Source organism: Emys orbicularis, chromosome 13 (assembly GCF_028017835.1).
Source record: "Emys orbicularis isolate rEmyOrb1 chromosome 13, rEmyOrb1.hap1, whole genome shotgun sequence".
NCBI lineage: Eukaryota > Metazoa > Chordata > Testudines > Emydidae > Emys > Emys orbicularis.
The window spans coordinates 5,072,456-5,083,862 of NC_088695.1; the positions used below are offsets into that span (position 1 = coordinate 5,072,456).

At 60.8% G+C, this 11,407-nt stretch overlaps 1 protein-coding gene across 5 annotated transcripts; it reads left to right on the forward strand.

Moving 5' to 3' along the window:
- The first annotated feature begins 2,910 nt into the window (after positions 1-2,910).
- On the forward strand, positions 2,911-4,980 carry NRM (nurim). Of its 5 annotated transcripts, none has more exons than XM_065415842.1 (5): positions 2,911-3,038; positions 3,174-3,195; positions 3,683-3,865; positions 4,011-4,226; positions 4,477-4,980. In XM_065415842.1, the coding sequence occupies exons 1-5, from the start codon at positions 2,911-2,913 to the stop codon at positions 4,795-4,797; spliced, it is 870 nt and encodes a 289-aa protein (XP_065271914.1). In that variant the 3' UTR covers positions 4,798-4,980. The 5 variants fall into 5 exon arrangements, with proteins under 5 accessions (XP_065271914.1, XP_065271916.1, XP_065271913.1 ...); XM_065415844.1 differs by having other exon boundaries at positions 4,050-4,226; XM_065415841.1 differs by lacking the exon at positions 3,174-3,195 and having other exon boundaries at positions 2,911-3,059; positions 3,676-3,865; positions 4,050-4,226.
- Positions 4,981-11,407: the final 6,427 nt, after the last annotated feature.

Genomic DNA, 11,407 nt, shown 5'->3' on the forward strand with positions numbered 1-11,407 from the left:
GCAGTGGCTGGCGGTGGGGACCTTGGGGAAGGGGCGGAGCAGGGAGGGGAAGAGGCAGAGGGCAGGCGGGGCCACAGGTGCCGACTTTCTGATTTCCCCAGGGGTGCTCCACCCCTGCTCTGCCCCAGGCCTCACCCCCACTCCACCCCTTCCCCAAAGGGCCCACTCTCACTCCACCTCTTCCCACCCCCACTCCACCCCCACCCTGCCTCTTCCCGCCCAGTTCCACCCCTCCCCCGAGTGCACCCCACCCTCACTCCGCCTCTTCCTGCCCCCGCTCCTCCCCCTCCCCCCTCAGCGCCTCCTGCCCGCCGCTGAACAGCTGATCAGCCGCTGGCGGGAGGCACTGGGGAGAGGAGGGAGGAGATGACCAGAGAGGCTGCTGGTGGGTTCTGAGTACCCACTATTTTTTTCCGTGGGTGCTCCAGCCCCGGACCACCCCCAGAGTCAGCATCTATGGGCAGGGCCATCACGGCCCAGGCATCCGGCAGTGGGACAGCGGTGGCTGCACCGTATTATATCCACCGCCCATGACTGAGGAACTGAGACTTTTCCGGTAGGTACAGGCAGGCTGGTCCAAAAGGCTGGAGAGAGCAGAGAAGGAAAAGGAAATCGAGCCAGAGGGCGGGAAGTGGACAGCCCTAAAAGCCACACACCAGAGAGCCCTGGAGGCCGGGAAGCAAAAGTTGGAAGCTGAGAAGCAGAAACAGGTGGCAGAAATAGCGACGCGTTGGAGAGCCGAGTGCTCCGCCTATGCCAGGACCACATGGTGGGGACAAACTGTGACCTAGTTACAGAGCAAGGGATGGTGCTGATGCCGATCTGACCGCCTTTGAAAGGATCTGCAGCGTACAGAACATCCCTGAGGGATGGAGCCTGGCTGTTTTGCTCGCCCAGCTGGTGGCTAAAGCGTTACAGGGGTGTAATGACATGGCTGTAAGTGAAACTGTAATAGGATGTTTTTAAATTCCCTGTTAAAGAGGTTTCATGTTACACCGGGGGCCATACCTCCTCGAATTCTTTGAGGTCTGCAGCGAAGACGTGTGAGCAGCTGCGTGGGAGAAGGCTCCTAAATCAGCAGAAACAGCGGCAGATTGCTGACATGTACGTACAAGCAACGCTATGCAGGGAGCGCAAGCCGGAAAGAGAAGGGCAAAAACCTGGAGTAGGAGTGGGTCCCCGGTTAGTGCCTGGGAATAAGGAACGGGGTGGGGGAGAACAGTCCACACCTCCCCAGTAAACCCTAATTATCAGGCCTCTAATGGGGTACCCTCGCCACTGGGGCACCTCTCTGCGACTAGGTCTGGGGAGCAGCTCTCTCCTCATCTGGCATCCCCATGCTGCTCTTTCCCTGGGCTTCGTTCTACTCTGCCTTCCTTTCACAGACTTTCTTGCCGGCAATGCCTCTGGGTGAACCCTTCCCCAAGGACTTTTGCTCCCCCCGGCTTTCCTCCTACCTACCTCTCCGTACCTGGAGAGTGACTGTAGACTGTCCCTGCTGCCCCCTTCTGCTGCAAACTTCCTGGCTTTATACAAGCTCAGCCTGTTTCATCATCCGTTAGCCTGTATCAGGCCCTGGCTCTCCCCCCAGGATGCGGCCTATATGGTTAATAGGCCCTGTCTGAGCCACCTTAACCCCTTCAGGGCTAGTGTGGGGTGAACACCTCATCCCAGGACCCCAGCCCAAGAGAGGGCCCTGGAAAGTGTTACTCATGTGGTCCCCTTGAGCAGCGTACGAGGCTCCCACGTTCAATCCCCGATCCGCCTAGGTTAACGTAACTACCCTGGAGTCAAAGACTTCAGGAGTTGGCAGAGGGAGCTGTGGCTAACTTTGCCAGCTCTGACCTCTGGGAGGGAGACGGAGAGTTTAATAAAAATGGGCTAAGGCCGGTGAGACGTCTGTGCTCTCGGATGTCCCTAGGCAGGAGAGCTGTGATTCAGGAGAGCAGCGCGCTCCCTGGAGAAGAGGTGAGCCTGCTAGCTTAAGACCTGGTTAAAACCACGGTGCCATTAGCCTGCATCAGACAGCAACGGGAAGGTTTAAATAGCTTCAAAGTGGGTATTCTTGAGACTTTGCCAGCTGTAGTCAGGGGGGCGCCGTGGTCAAGAGGCAAGGAGCAGGGCGGGCCTGGGGTGCGAGGCTGCAGAAGGGAGCTCGGGGCCATGGGGAGGGGATGCAGTGGGGCCTGGGGGTGATGGAGGGGAGCCCAGGGATGCAGCGGGGGCAGGAACGATGCGGGGGATGGATGAGAAGGCAGCCCTTCCTTGGACAGGGCTGTGTGAGTTGATCTGGGGGTGGGTGGGGTTCCTAGGGTATCCCTGATGTATCCCCATGTGTCAGGAGAGGGTGGGGAATCTTGAAGGGAGTCCCAAGTAGTGGGGGACTTGGGGGTAACACTCTGGGGGGATCAGCAGGCAGGGGGGTTGATGGGGAATCTCTGGAGGGGGTCCCCTGTGCGAGGGGATCTCTGGGCAGAGGGGTCCCTAAGGATGTCACCATAAGGAAGTTAGGAGCGGCATGGGATCCCAGAGAGGGGCAGTGGGTGGGGCCTGGGGAGAGACGCCTGGCTCCCCCTAGAGGAGAGGGAAGGATGGAGAATGTCAGGGGGGAGGGGCTTTTTTGGAGGGATCAAAAGGGAAATCCTGCCTACTGGGGGTGGGGGAGCCCAGAAAGAGGAGGGAGATTCCCCCCGGAAATCCCCGGGAAGCCCCTCCCCCTAGAGGCGGGGAGGGGATCCCGGGGGAAGCCCCTCCCCGGGCCGGGTCACTGGGGAGGGGGATCCCGGGGGAAGCCCCTCCCCGCCGGGCGGGTCACTGGGGAGGTTCCCGGGGGAAGCCCCTCCCCGGGCCGGGGCGGGACTCTCCGGTCGGCGGGAGAAGCGGAGTCCCCGCCCCGGCTCCCTGCTCGCCATGGCGGCCCAGCTGCTGCTGATGGTCCCGGCCCTGGGCAGCTTTCTCTTCACCTTCGGCACCGGCGTGGAGCTGATCCGCTTCGCCTCGCTGCGCGCCGTGCTGCCCGGCGGGGGGCGGCCGGGTGCGTGGGGCCCGGGGGACCCGGGGCGGAAGGGGAGAGGAGGAGGGAGGGGCCAGGGGATGGAGCTGGGAGGAGAGACCTAGGGAGAGACCCGGGGGTTGGGGGTGAGGAAGGGAGACCAGATCTAGGGGGGACCCAGAGGAGACCCAGGGCAGGAGGGGGTTGGGAAGGGAGGGGGAGCCCTAGAGAAGGCCCTGGGACGGAGGGGGCTGGTAGGACAGACCTAGGGGGAGATTGAGGGGAGGGGGCTGGGAAGAGAGACCTAGAGGGAGGCGGAGCCCTAGAGAAGAGCCAGGGCGGGAGGGGGTTAGGAGGGGAGACCCAGAGGGAAGCCCCTGGGGGGGGGGGGGATCCTGGGGGAACCCCATCCCAATCGGGGTTGGGAGGGGGAGTGAGTTTGGGGTGGTTAAGGGGGGAATGGTGAGGAGCCGGGATTGGGGGAAGCTATGAGGGGAGGGCGGTCAGGGTGGGACCCGAGCCCTGCTGGGGATCAGGCCAAAGTTGGGAGCTGGGGGGCAAAGAGGGAACTGGGTGCGGGAGGGGGAGCAGTGCCTAGGGGGGAGCCAAATGGGTGATGCCTCACTGGGTACATTCTGGCCCCCATTAATCCCCATCTCCCCCTTTGCAGAGGCCATCCCCAGCGTGGAGTGGGGGGCCGCCCTGCGGGACCCCCGGGTGCTGCGCCCCCTGGCCGTGGACCTGGGCCTGGTGGTGCTCTTTGTGTTGCAGCACAGCCTCATGGCCACCGCGCCGGTCAAGCGCTGGACCACCAGCTGCTTTGGGGTGCTGCAGAGATCCTTCTACGTCTTCTGCACCGCCCTGGCCCTCCAGGTACCGCTGGGGGCTGCAGGTCGGGAGTGAGGGGCACCAGCAGAGCTGTGGGAGAGCCCAGGGCTGGGCTTGCAGGGGGCTGTGGGTTGGGGCTGGGGGTAGCCCAAGGCTGGGCTCGCAGGGGGCTGTGGGTCAGGGCTGGGAGGTGTTGGCAGAACTATTTCTAATGGGACTCCCCCCACAGCTGCTGATGCGGTACTGGCAACCCGTCCGGCATGGCCCCCTGCTCTGGAACGCCTGCACGGAGCCCTGGGACACCTGGGTCCCGCTCATCTGCTTCATCCTGCACTTCATCGCCTGGCTGGTTATCTTCAGCGTCATCCTCATCTTCGACTATGCTGAGCTCATGGGAGTCAAACAGGTACCTCGGTCTCCTTGCAACCCGGGCCGGGGGATTGCCTGGCTCAGGGGATGGGGAATGGGACACGGGGCCTTTCCCCTCTAGGGGGCGCCGGCTCTGATCCAGCCCCAGGCTGGGGAACTGGCTGGCTCAGAGGGGTGGGGAATGGGTTATGGGGCCTTTTCCCCGCTAGGGGGCACCAGCTCCAATCCAGCCCCAGATCTGTGGGGGTGTCTCAGCTCTGCCCTTAACCTCTCCCCCTGCCCCCCAGGTTTATTACCACTGTCTGGGCATGGGGGACCCGCTGGCGCTGAAGTCCGTGCGGGCTGTGCGGCTCTATTCTCACCTTCGCCACCCCGTCTACCTGGAGTTCCTGCTGGTGCTGTGGGCCGTGCCCTGCCTGTCTCTGGATCGCCTCCTGCTAGCTGGCCTCTTCACCACCTACCTGAGCTGCGGGCACAGCCTGGACCAGCAGGACTACCTCTACCTGCGTGCCCAGCTCGACAAGAAGTTCCTGGTCTTCTCCCGTGAGGAGGCGGCCTACGGGGACCTGCTGGCCCGCAATGGCCCCGCGCCTGGCAAGGAGAGCTGAGGGGCCCGGGTCTCTGCCATGCACTGATGCCCTTAGGTCAAAAACCCTGCACTAGTTACCGTAGGATTATCACTTCTGAGTGCCTAGCATCTACAGCAGCTTGCAAAACCAACCCCGTCCCTGCTCTAACCACTAGGCTCCACGCCCTCCCAGACAGGGGGAGTAGAGCCCAGGAGTCCTGGCTCCCAGCTCCCCCTGCTCTAACCATTAGATCCCAGTCTCCTCTCATAGGGTTTTAAGTTCTATTCCCAGCTCTGGGAAGGGGGTGGGGTCTAGTGGTTAGAGCAGGGTGGGAGCTGAGAGTCAGGACTCCTGGGTTCTATCCCCAGCTCTGGGAGGGGCATGTGGTCTAGTGGGTTAGAACAGGGGAGGCTGGGAGTCAGGCCTCCTGGGTTCTATCCCCAGCTCTGGGAGGGGCATGTGGTCTAGTGGGTTAGAACAGGGGAGGCTGGGAGTCAGGACTCATGGGTTCTATCCCCAGCTGTGGGAGGGGAGGGGAGTCTAGTGGTCAGAGGGTTGGGTTGGGGCTTAGAGTCAGGACCTCTGGGTTTTACCCGGCTGCTTTACTCAGTGTGTTTTGTTTCCATCCGCAGTTGTGACTGCATAAAGATTCTCTGAAAATGTTTTTTTTTAAAACAAAATGATGATAAATCTGTGCTTAAGTTAGTAACACACTGAGGCGGATGCCTTATCGGGGACCGGCCAGTTCAGGGGTGTGGTAAATGGGACATGGGGCCTTTCCCCTCTAGGGGGCGCCATCTCCGATCCAGCCCCAGAGCAGGGGAACTGGCTGGCTCAGGGGATTGAGTCACGGGATACGGGGCCTTTCCCCCCTTGGGGTGCCAGTTCCGGTTCCATTCGCTGGTAACCAAAAGCCATTCCCACCTACCAGCCATTCTGCGCCCTATGAATCAAACTGACAGGGATCCCGGCCCCAACCATCCACTTCAGGCACCTCTCCGCCCCCTTGCTGGCGGCCTCAGCAGTTATCAGAGGGCTGAATTGAGACACATTAGTGATGGGGGCTGAGGGGGCGGCTTGTTCTGTCCCCAGAACCCCAGTCTTTGGGTCTCAGCGGGGGGAGATTTTAACTGGACTTAGAGCTGGATCCAAAGCCCATGGGAGTCAATGGGAAGATCTCGCTGGGCTTTAGATCAGTCCTGAGACACTCAGTCTCCAAGTCTTGTGTTTTTATGGTTTCCCTGTTCTGATGCAGGAGGCTGGGACCCCTCTGGGCTGGGCATGAAACTGGGAGTCAGGACTCCTGGGTTCTATTCCTGGCTCTGGGAGGGGACCCCAGCCGTACACCAATGCCTTAACCAGGAACCTTTATTTTTAAGTGCTGGTTTTGTTTTTTTTAATGTGGTGTTCTTAACCCGAAGCTGATAAAGTATTTTTGTATCTTGGATTTTTGTGCAATCTGAGAAAACAATATTTTAAAAAAAATAAAAAAAGTCGCTGCTTCTTTTACACACTTCTCTGCCTCCTGGGTTGTACCCCCAGCTCTGGGAGGGGAATGGGGTCTAGTGGTTAGAGCAGGGGGGCTTGGAGCCAGGCCTCCTAGGTTCTACCCCCATCTCTGGGAGAAGAGGGGAGGAGTCTAGTGGTTAGAGCAAGGGGAGGGCTGGGAGTCAGGACTCCTGGGTTCCTTTCCCAGTTCAGCCACTCTCCACTTGATATGACAAGTCACTTGTCTTTTGCTTCTGTGTCCCTAACTGTGAAACAGACGGTGCTGTAACAAGTCTGAGGCACCCTATTCTATTCATGCTTCTCGTCTTGGCTGGTGGGAGCTCGGCAGTGCAGGGAAGAGAGCTGCTCCTCCTACTCCATAAACACCATCCTGCAGCTAAAGGAAAAGAGTCACTACTCTGCAAATGGACAAGAGCCTATGACGGACAAGCAAGCAGTTATGATGCTCCCTGTTAGGGGATGGTGTTGGTACATGCACCCTCGCCATGGCATTGCATGACATCTCCCCAGCAGGGGGCAGTGTGCTAGGTGCACACTAGTCATTTCATTATACCACATCTCACCACTAGGGGGCGGTGTCGGTACAGGCGCACTAGCCATAGCATTTCACTGTCTTACCACTAGGGGGCGGTGTCGGTACAGGAACACTAGCCATAGCACTTCACTGTCCACTAGGGGGCGGTGTCGGTACAGGCGCACTAGACATAGCATTTCACTGTCTTACCACCAGGGGGTGGTGTTGGTACAGGCGCACTAGCCATAGCATTTCACTGTCTCACCACCAGGGGGTGGTGTTGGTACAGGCGCACTAGCCATAGCATTTCACTGTCTCACCACCAGGGGGTGGTGTTGGTACAGGCGCACTAGCCATTGTATTGCATCTCTGCATTAGAGAAGCAGGGTTGATATAGGGCAGTGGTTTTCAGCGGACCCCTGGGGTTCCACAGACTATGTTTAACATTTCCAAGGGGGTCCACACACAATTTTTAAGGGGGTCGCAAATGAAAAAAAAAAGTTGAACCCCACTGCTCTATGGCACTGCTTCCATTCCCCGCCAGGAGCCAGGTGGGGGTTGATGTCTGCACCCCAAGGTTGCTCTTAGCCAGGCAGGCAGGGGGCTGGATGCTGGGCTGGGTGGGGAGAATCCAGCCCGTGTTCCAAGGGCCGATGCAGGGGGCTGCGGCTATGACGTAGGTCTACCGGCATGTGTGCGTCACGCATTCCTGCTGGATTAGAGGGAGCAGACAGCTGGGGGGAGGGGGAGCGGGGCCTTAGCTAAGGCTCTTGTCTGATCCTGAAGGGTCAGGCGGGGCTAGCACCGGAACAAGGTGCTGCAGGGAGCAGGGTGGGGGCTCGAAAAGGGGCACTGTCCCCTGGCACTCAGCGCTGTTCCCAATGCCCTAGTGCACCACTAGGGGGCGCTGTGCTGGAGGAAGTTGGTAAACGTCCCTTGGTTCTTTTCCCAAGAGGTGGGGTGGTAACCCCGTTGTCCTAATTCCCACGCAGCTTCTTCTCGTCCCTAGCCCTAAACCCCACCGCGCTTTACAACTTTGGCCACAGGAGGCCCCCCCTAAAGTGCGGTGCAGCTCCGCTGGGTGCTGTTCCTCACCTGCCCCACCCCAGAGGTGGCTGCATCTCTGCGCTGGGGGAGTGAGCCCCACGCAGCGTCGCTGCGAGGCTGTTCCCCAGCTGCCCCTCCCCAGAGGTGGCTGCATCCCAGTGGAAGGGCTTGGGGTTATTTATTTTACCCAGCAGCTAGGTTTACACAGCTGACTTGCTTTTGGTGGGTTCTCTTGAAAGAGGCGCCCTTCGCCTCACCTAGAGAGGTTGGCTCCTGCCTCTCGTTGTCCCCGTTATGTCCCCGAGACCTTGGGACTGTTTATGGAGGAACCTAGGGAAGGGAACCAGAAGGTGCAGTCCCTCGAAAAGACCACTAGGGGGTGGTGGTGTGTTAAAAATCACTCCAGGTGTTGAGAGACCCTACCAAAATAAACCAGTGTCCTTCCCAGGGCTAGCGGGTGAGCCTAGAATAATGAGCAACCTCCCGTATGCCTGAGAGACCCTACAATAACAAACTGGTCGGCACAGCAGCGCCAGTGTTTGATAGTTACCCTACAACAACAAATCAGCAAGCAGCCACAGGAAACTACAATAACCAACCTTCCTGCACCGCCCTTGTGGATGCAAGGGGCCCCGCAATAACAAACTGCCATGGGTCCTCCTAGTGCTCGCCAGCTGCCCTGCAATAACCAACTGGCCCACCCAGCCCCAGAGGGGAGGAGACCCTACAATAACAACCCCCTGGGAACTCAGGCTGGAAGAGCGTAGTTCTGGAGGGGAATGGAGAGGGATTAGGTGGTGCTGGGTGGGCCAGGACTGGGAGTGTGGGGGGAGCCCAGACTGGAGCCAGCAGCTTCTGAGACCTGAACAAGGATGCACCCCGATCTGCTGCAATCCTGCACCCCCAAGCCCTGACAGCCCAAATCCTGCCCCCTAAATCCCCCACCTGCAACAATCTGTACCCCTAGATCCACTGAGAAATTGCTTGAAATCCCCTGTGTGCTCAGAGGTTCTGGGGATCAAGCCGAAATCCTCAAATCATTGTCCCCCCCGATAGCCCCATGCAAATAGGTGGACACCCCCAGATCAAAGCCTGACCCCTAAACTATCTGTGCCTCTAGAGAGCCTGGGGGCTCCCCACAAAGAACCGCCCATCCCAGCCCTACCCCCTGATCCCCCCACCCCACACACCCTCCCCATCCCAGACCCACCCCCTGATCCCCCCCACCCCACACATCCTCCCCATCCCAGCCCTAGCCCCTGATCCCCCCACCCCACACACCCTCCCCATCCCAGCCCTACCCCCTGATCCCCCATCCCACACACCCTCCCCATCCCAGCCCTACCCCCTGATCCCCCCACCCCACACACCCTCCCCATCCCAGCCCTACCCCCTGATCCCCCCATCCCACACACCCTCCCCATCCCAGCCCTACCCCCTGATCCCCCCACCCCACACACCCTCCCCATCCCACCCCCTGATCCCCCCACCCCACACACCCTCCCCATCCCAGCCCTACCCCCTGATCCCCCATCCCACACATCCTCCCCATCCCAGCCCTACCCCCTGATCCTCCCACCCCACACACCCTCCCCATCCCACCCCCTGATCCCCCCATCCCACACACCCTCCCCATCCCAGCCCTACCCCCTGATCCCCCCACCCCACACACCCTCCCCCAGCCCCACCCCCTGACCCCCCACCCCGACAGCCTGACCCCACCCCTTCCCCCAGACTCCCTCAATGCCCCCCTTTCCTGACAGCCCGCCCCCAACCCCATAACCTCTCCCTTCCCCCATCTGTCCAGATCCGACCCTCCTTCCCCCCACACAGTCCAACCCCCCCCACTCTGCTACCAAAGCCCCTCCCCTCGCATTGTGTCCTCGTCCCCTTCTGTTTATACACAAAGACACCCCCCAGCTCTCCCCCGCCCCTCCTCCACCCCCCGCCCCATCTCTCTCTTCTCCCAGGCTTTGGGGGGGATGAGCCAGGCGGGGATTACGGCTCTGCTGCCGGCTCAGCGGCTGGGCCAGCAGCGATTTCTCCCTGGGGCCCCGCTGCCTCCTGTCAGCGCTTCCCCGGCCCGGCCCCCCAAGCGGGGCAGCGGATCGGCCCCCCGGCCCCCAAGGAAAGGCTCGAAGGAGGGCGCCGCCAGACTGGGGGAGGGGAGCCGCATGGGGCCATGAGAAGCCGCCGCTGAGAGCCGGGAAATTCCCCCGGACGCCTGGGTCCCTCCGAGGTGTCGATCTTCTCCCCCCCCCCACACACACATTGTGATCCTTGCCCGAATGCCGGGGTCCCACTGATCCCCCCCCCCCAATCCGCCGCTGACAATAGGAGCCTGCGAGCTCCTTGCCCGGACGCCTGGGTCCTACCGAGATTTCTCCCTCCCCGCCCCCCCATCCGCCGCTGACAATAGGAGCCTGAGATCTCTTTGCCCGGACGCCTGGGTCCCCACGGCGCTGGATCGTCGCTGACAAAAGGCGGTTTGGAACCTTCCCCTCCCCCCACGCCTCGCCCGGACGCCTGGGTTCTGAGGAACCCGCGGAGAATTCGGACCCTCCCGCGCCGAAAGGAGCCGCCTTTTCTCCGGCCGGACGCCTGGGTTCCGCTACTTTCCTCCGGGGTAATTATTCTCCCCCTCCCCCATCCGGACGCCTGGGTCCCATAGCCCAGCTAGCCTGAGCCATCGAGGTTTGGAGTCCAGGGTAATTTCCATCCACCCCCCACCAAAAAGCCCCCCTCCCCCCGACGCACCCGACTACCTGGGTTCCTCTGAGCCACCAAGATTTGAGCTCTCTCTGGGGTAATATAGATCTCTTCCCTCCAAGATTTACCGTCCCCTGCCCGGACTCCTGGGTTCCATTGTCCACCAAACCTAAGCCATCCTCCCCGACTCCTGGGTTTCCCCCCGGACTCCTGGGTTCCCCCCTCCACCCAGTTTGAGCCATCCCCCTCACTCCCCATTCCCCGGACTCCTGGGTTCCCTCCCCCACCCGGACGCCTGGGTTCCATTCCCCACCCAGGCTGAGTTGTCCCTTCCCCCTCCCCGGACTCCTGGGGTCCATGGGGGTCCGGGATTCCCAGCCGCGTGCGGGGCTGTCAGCCGGGCGGGTGGGGCGAGCAGTGCCCGCCCCCTCCGGAAATCGCCAGGCTGACACAGGCGGAACTTTGGGGATTTTTTTCATCTTTTCTTTTTTTTTTCTCTCTCTTTCTCTTCCTCCCAGAGCAGGGGCGGGGGAGAGCAGGGAGCCCCTTGATTCCTCTGCCGGCTCCGCTATCCCTCCTTCCCTGCTTCTCCCGCCTCCCCCAGCTCTCTCTCCATCCCTCCTTTCTCCCACTTCCTCATTCCTTCTTTCCTCAGCCCCCTCTCTCCTTCTTCCATTCTTTCTCTCTCCTTCCTTCCCGTTAGTCCTCCTTCCCTGACTCTCTATCCCTCCCTTCCTCTAGCCTTACCTTTCTCCTCGTAAACCATTCCTCCATTTCTGCCCCTTTCTCTCTCTCCTCCTCCTCCTCTTAAACTCTCCTTCCTTCCCTGGCACTCTCTCTATCCCTCCTTTTCCTCCTCTTAAACTATCC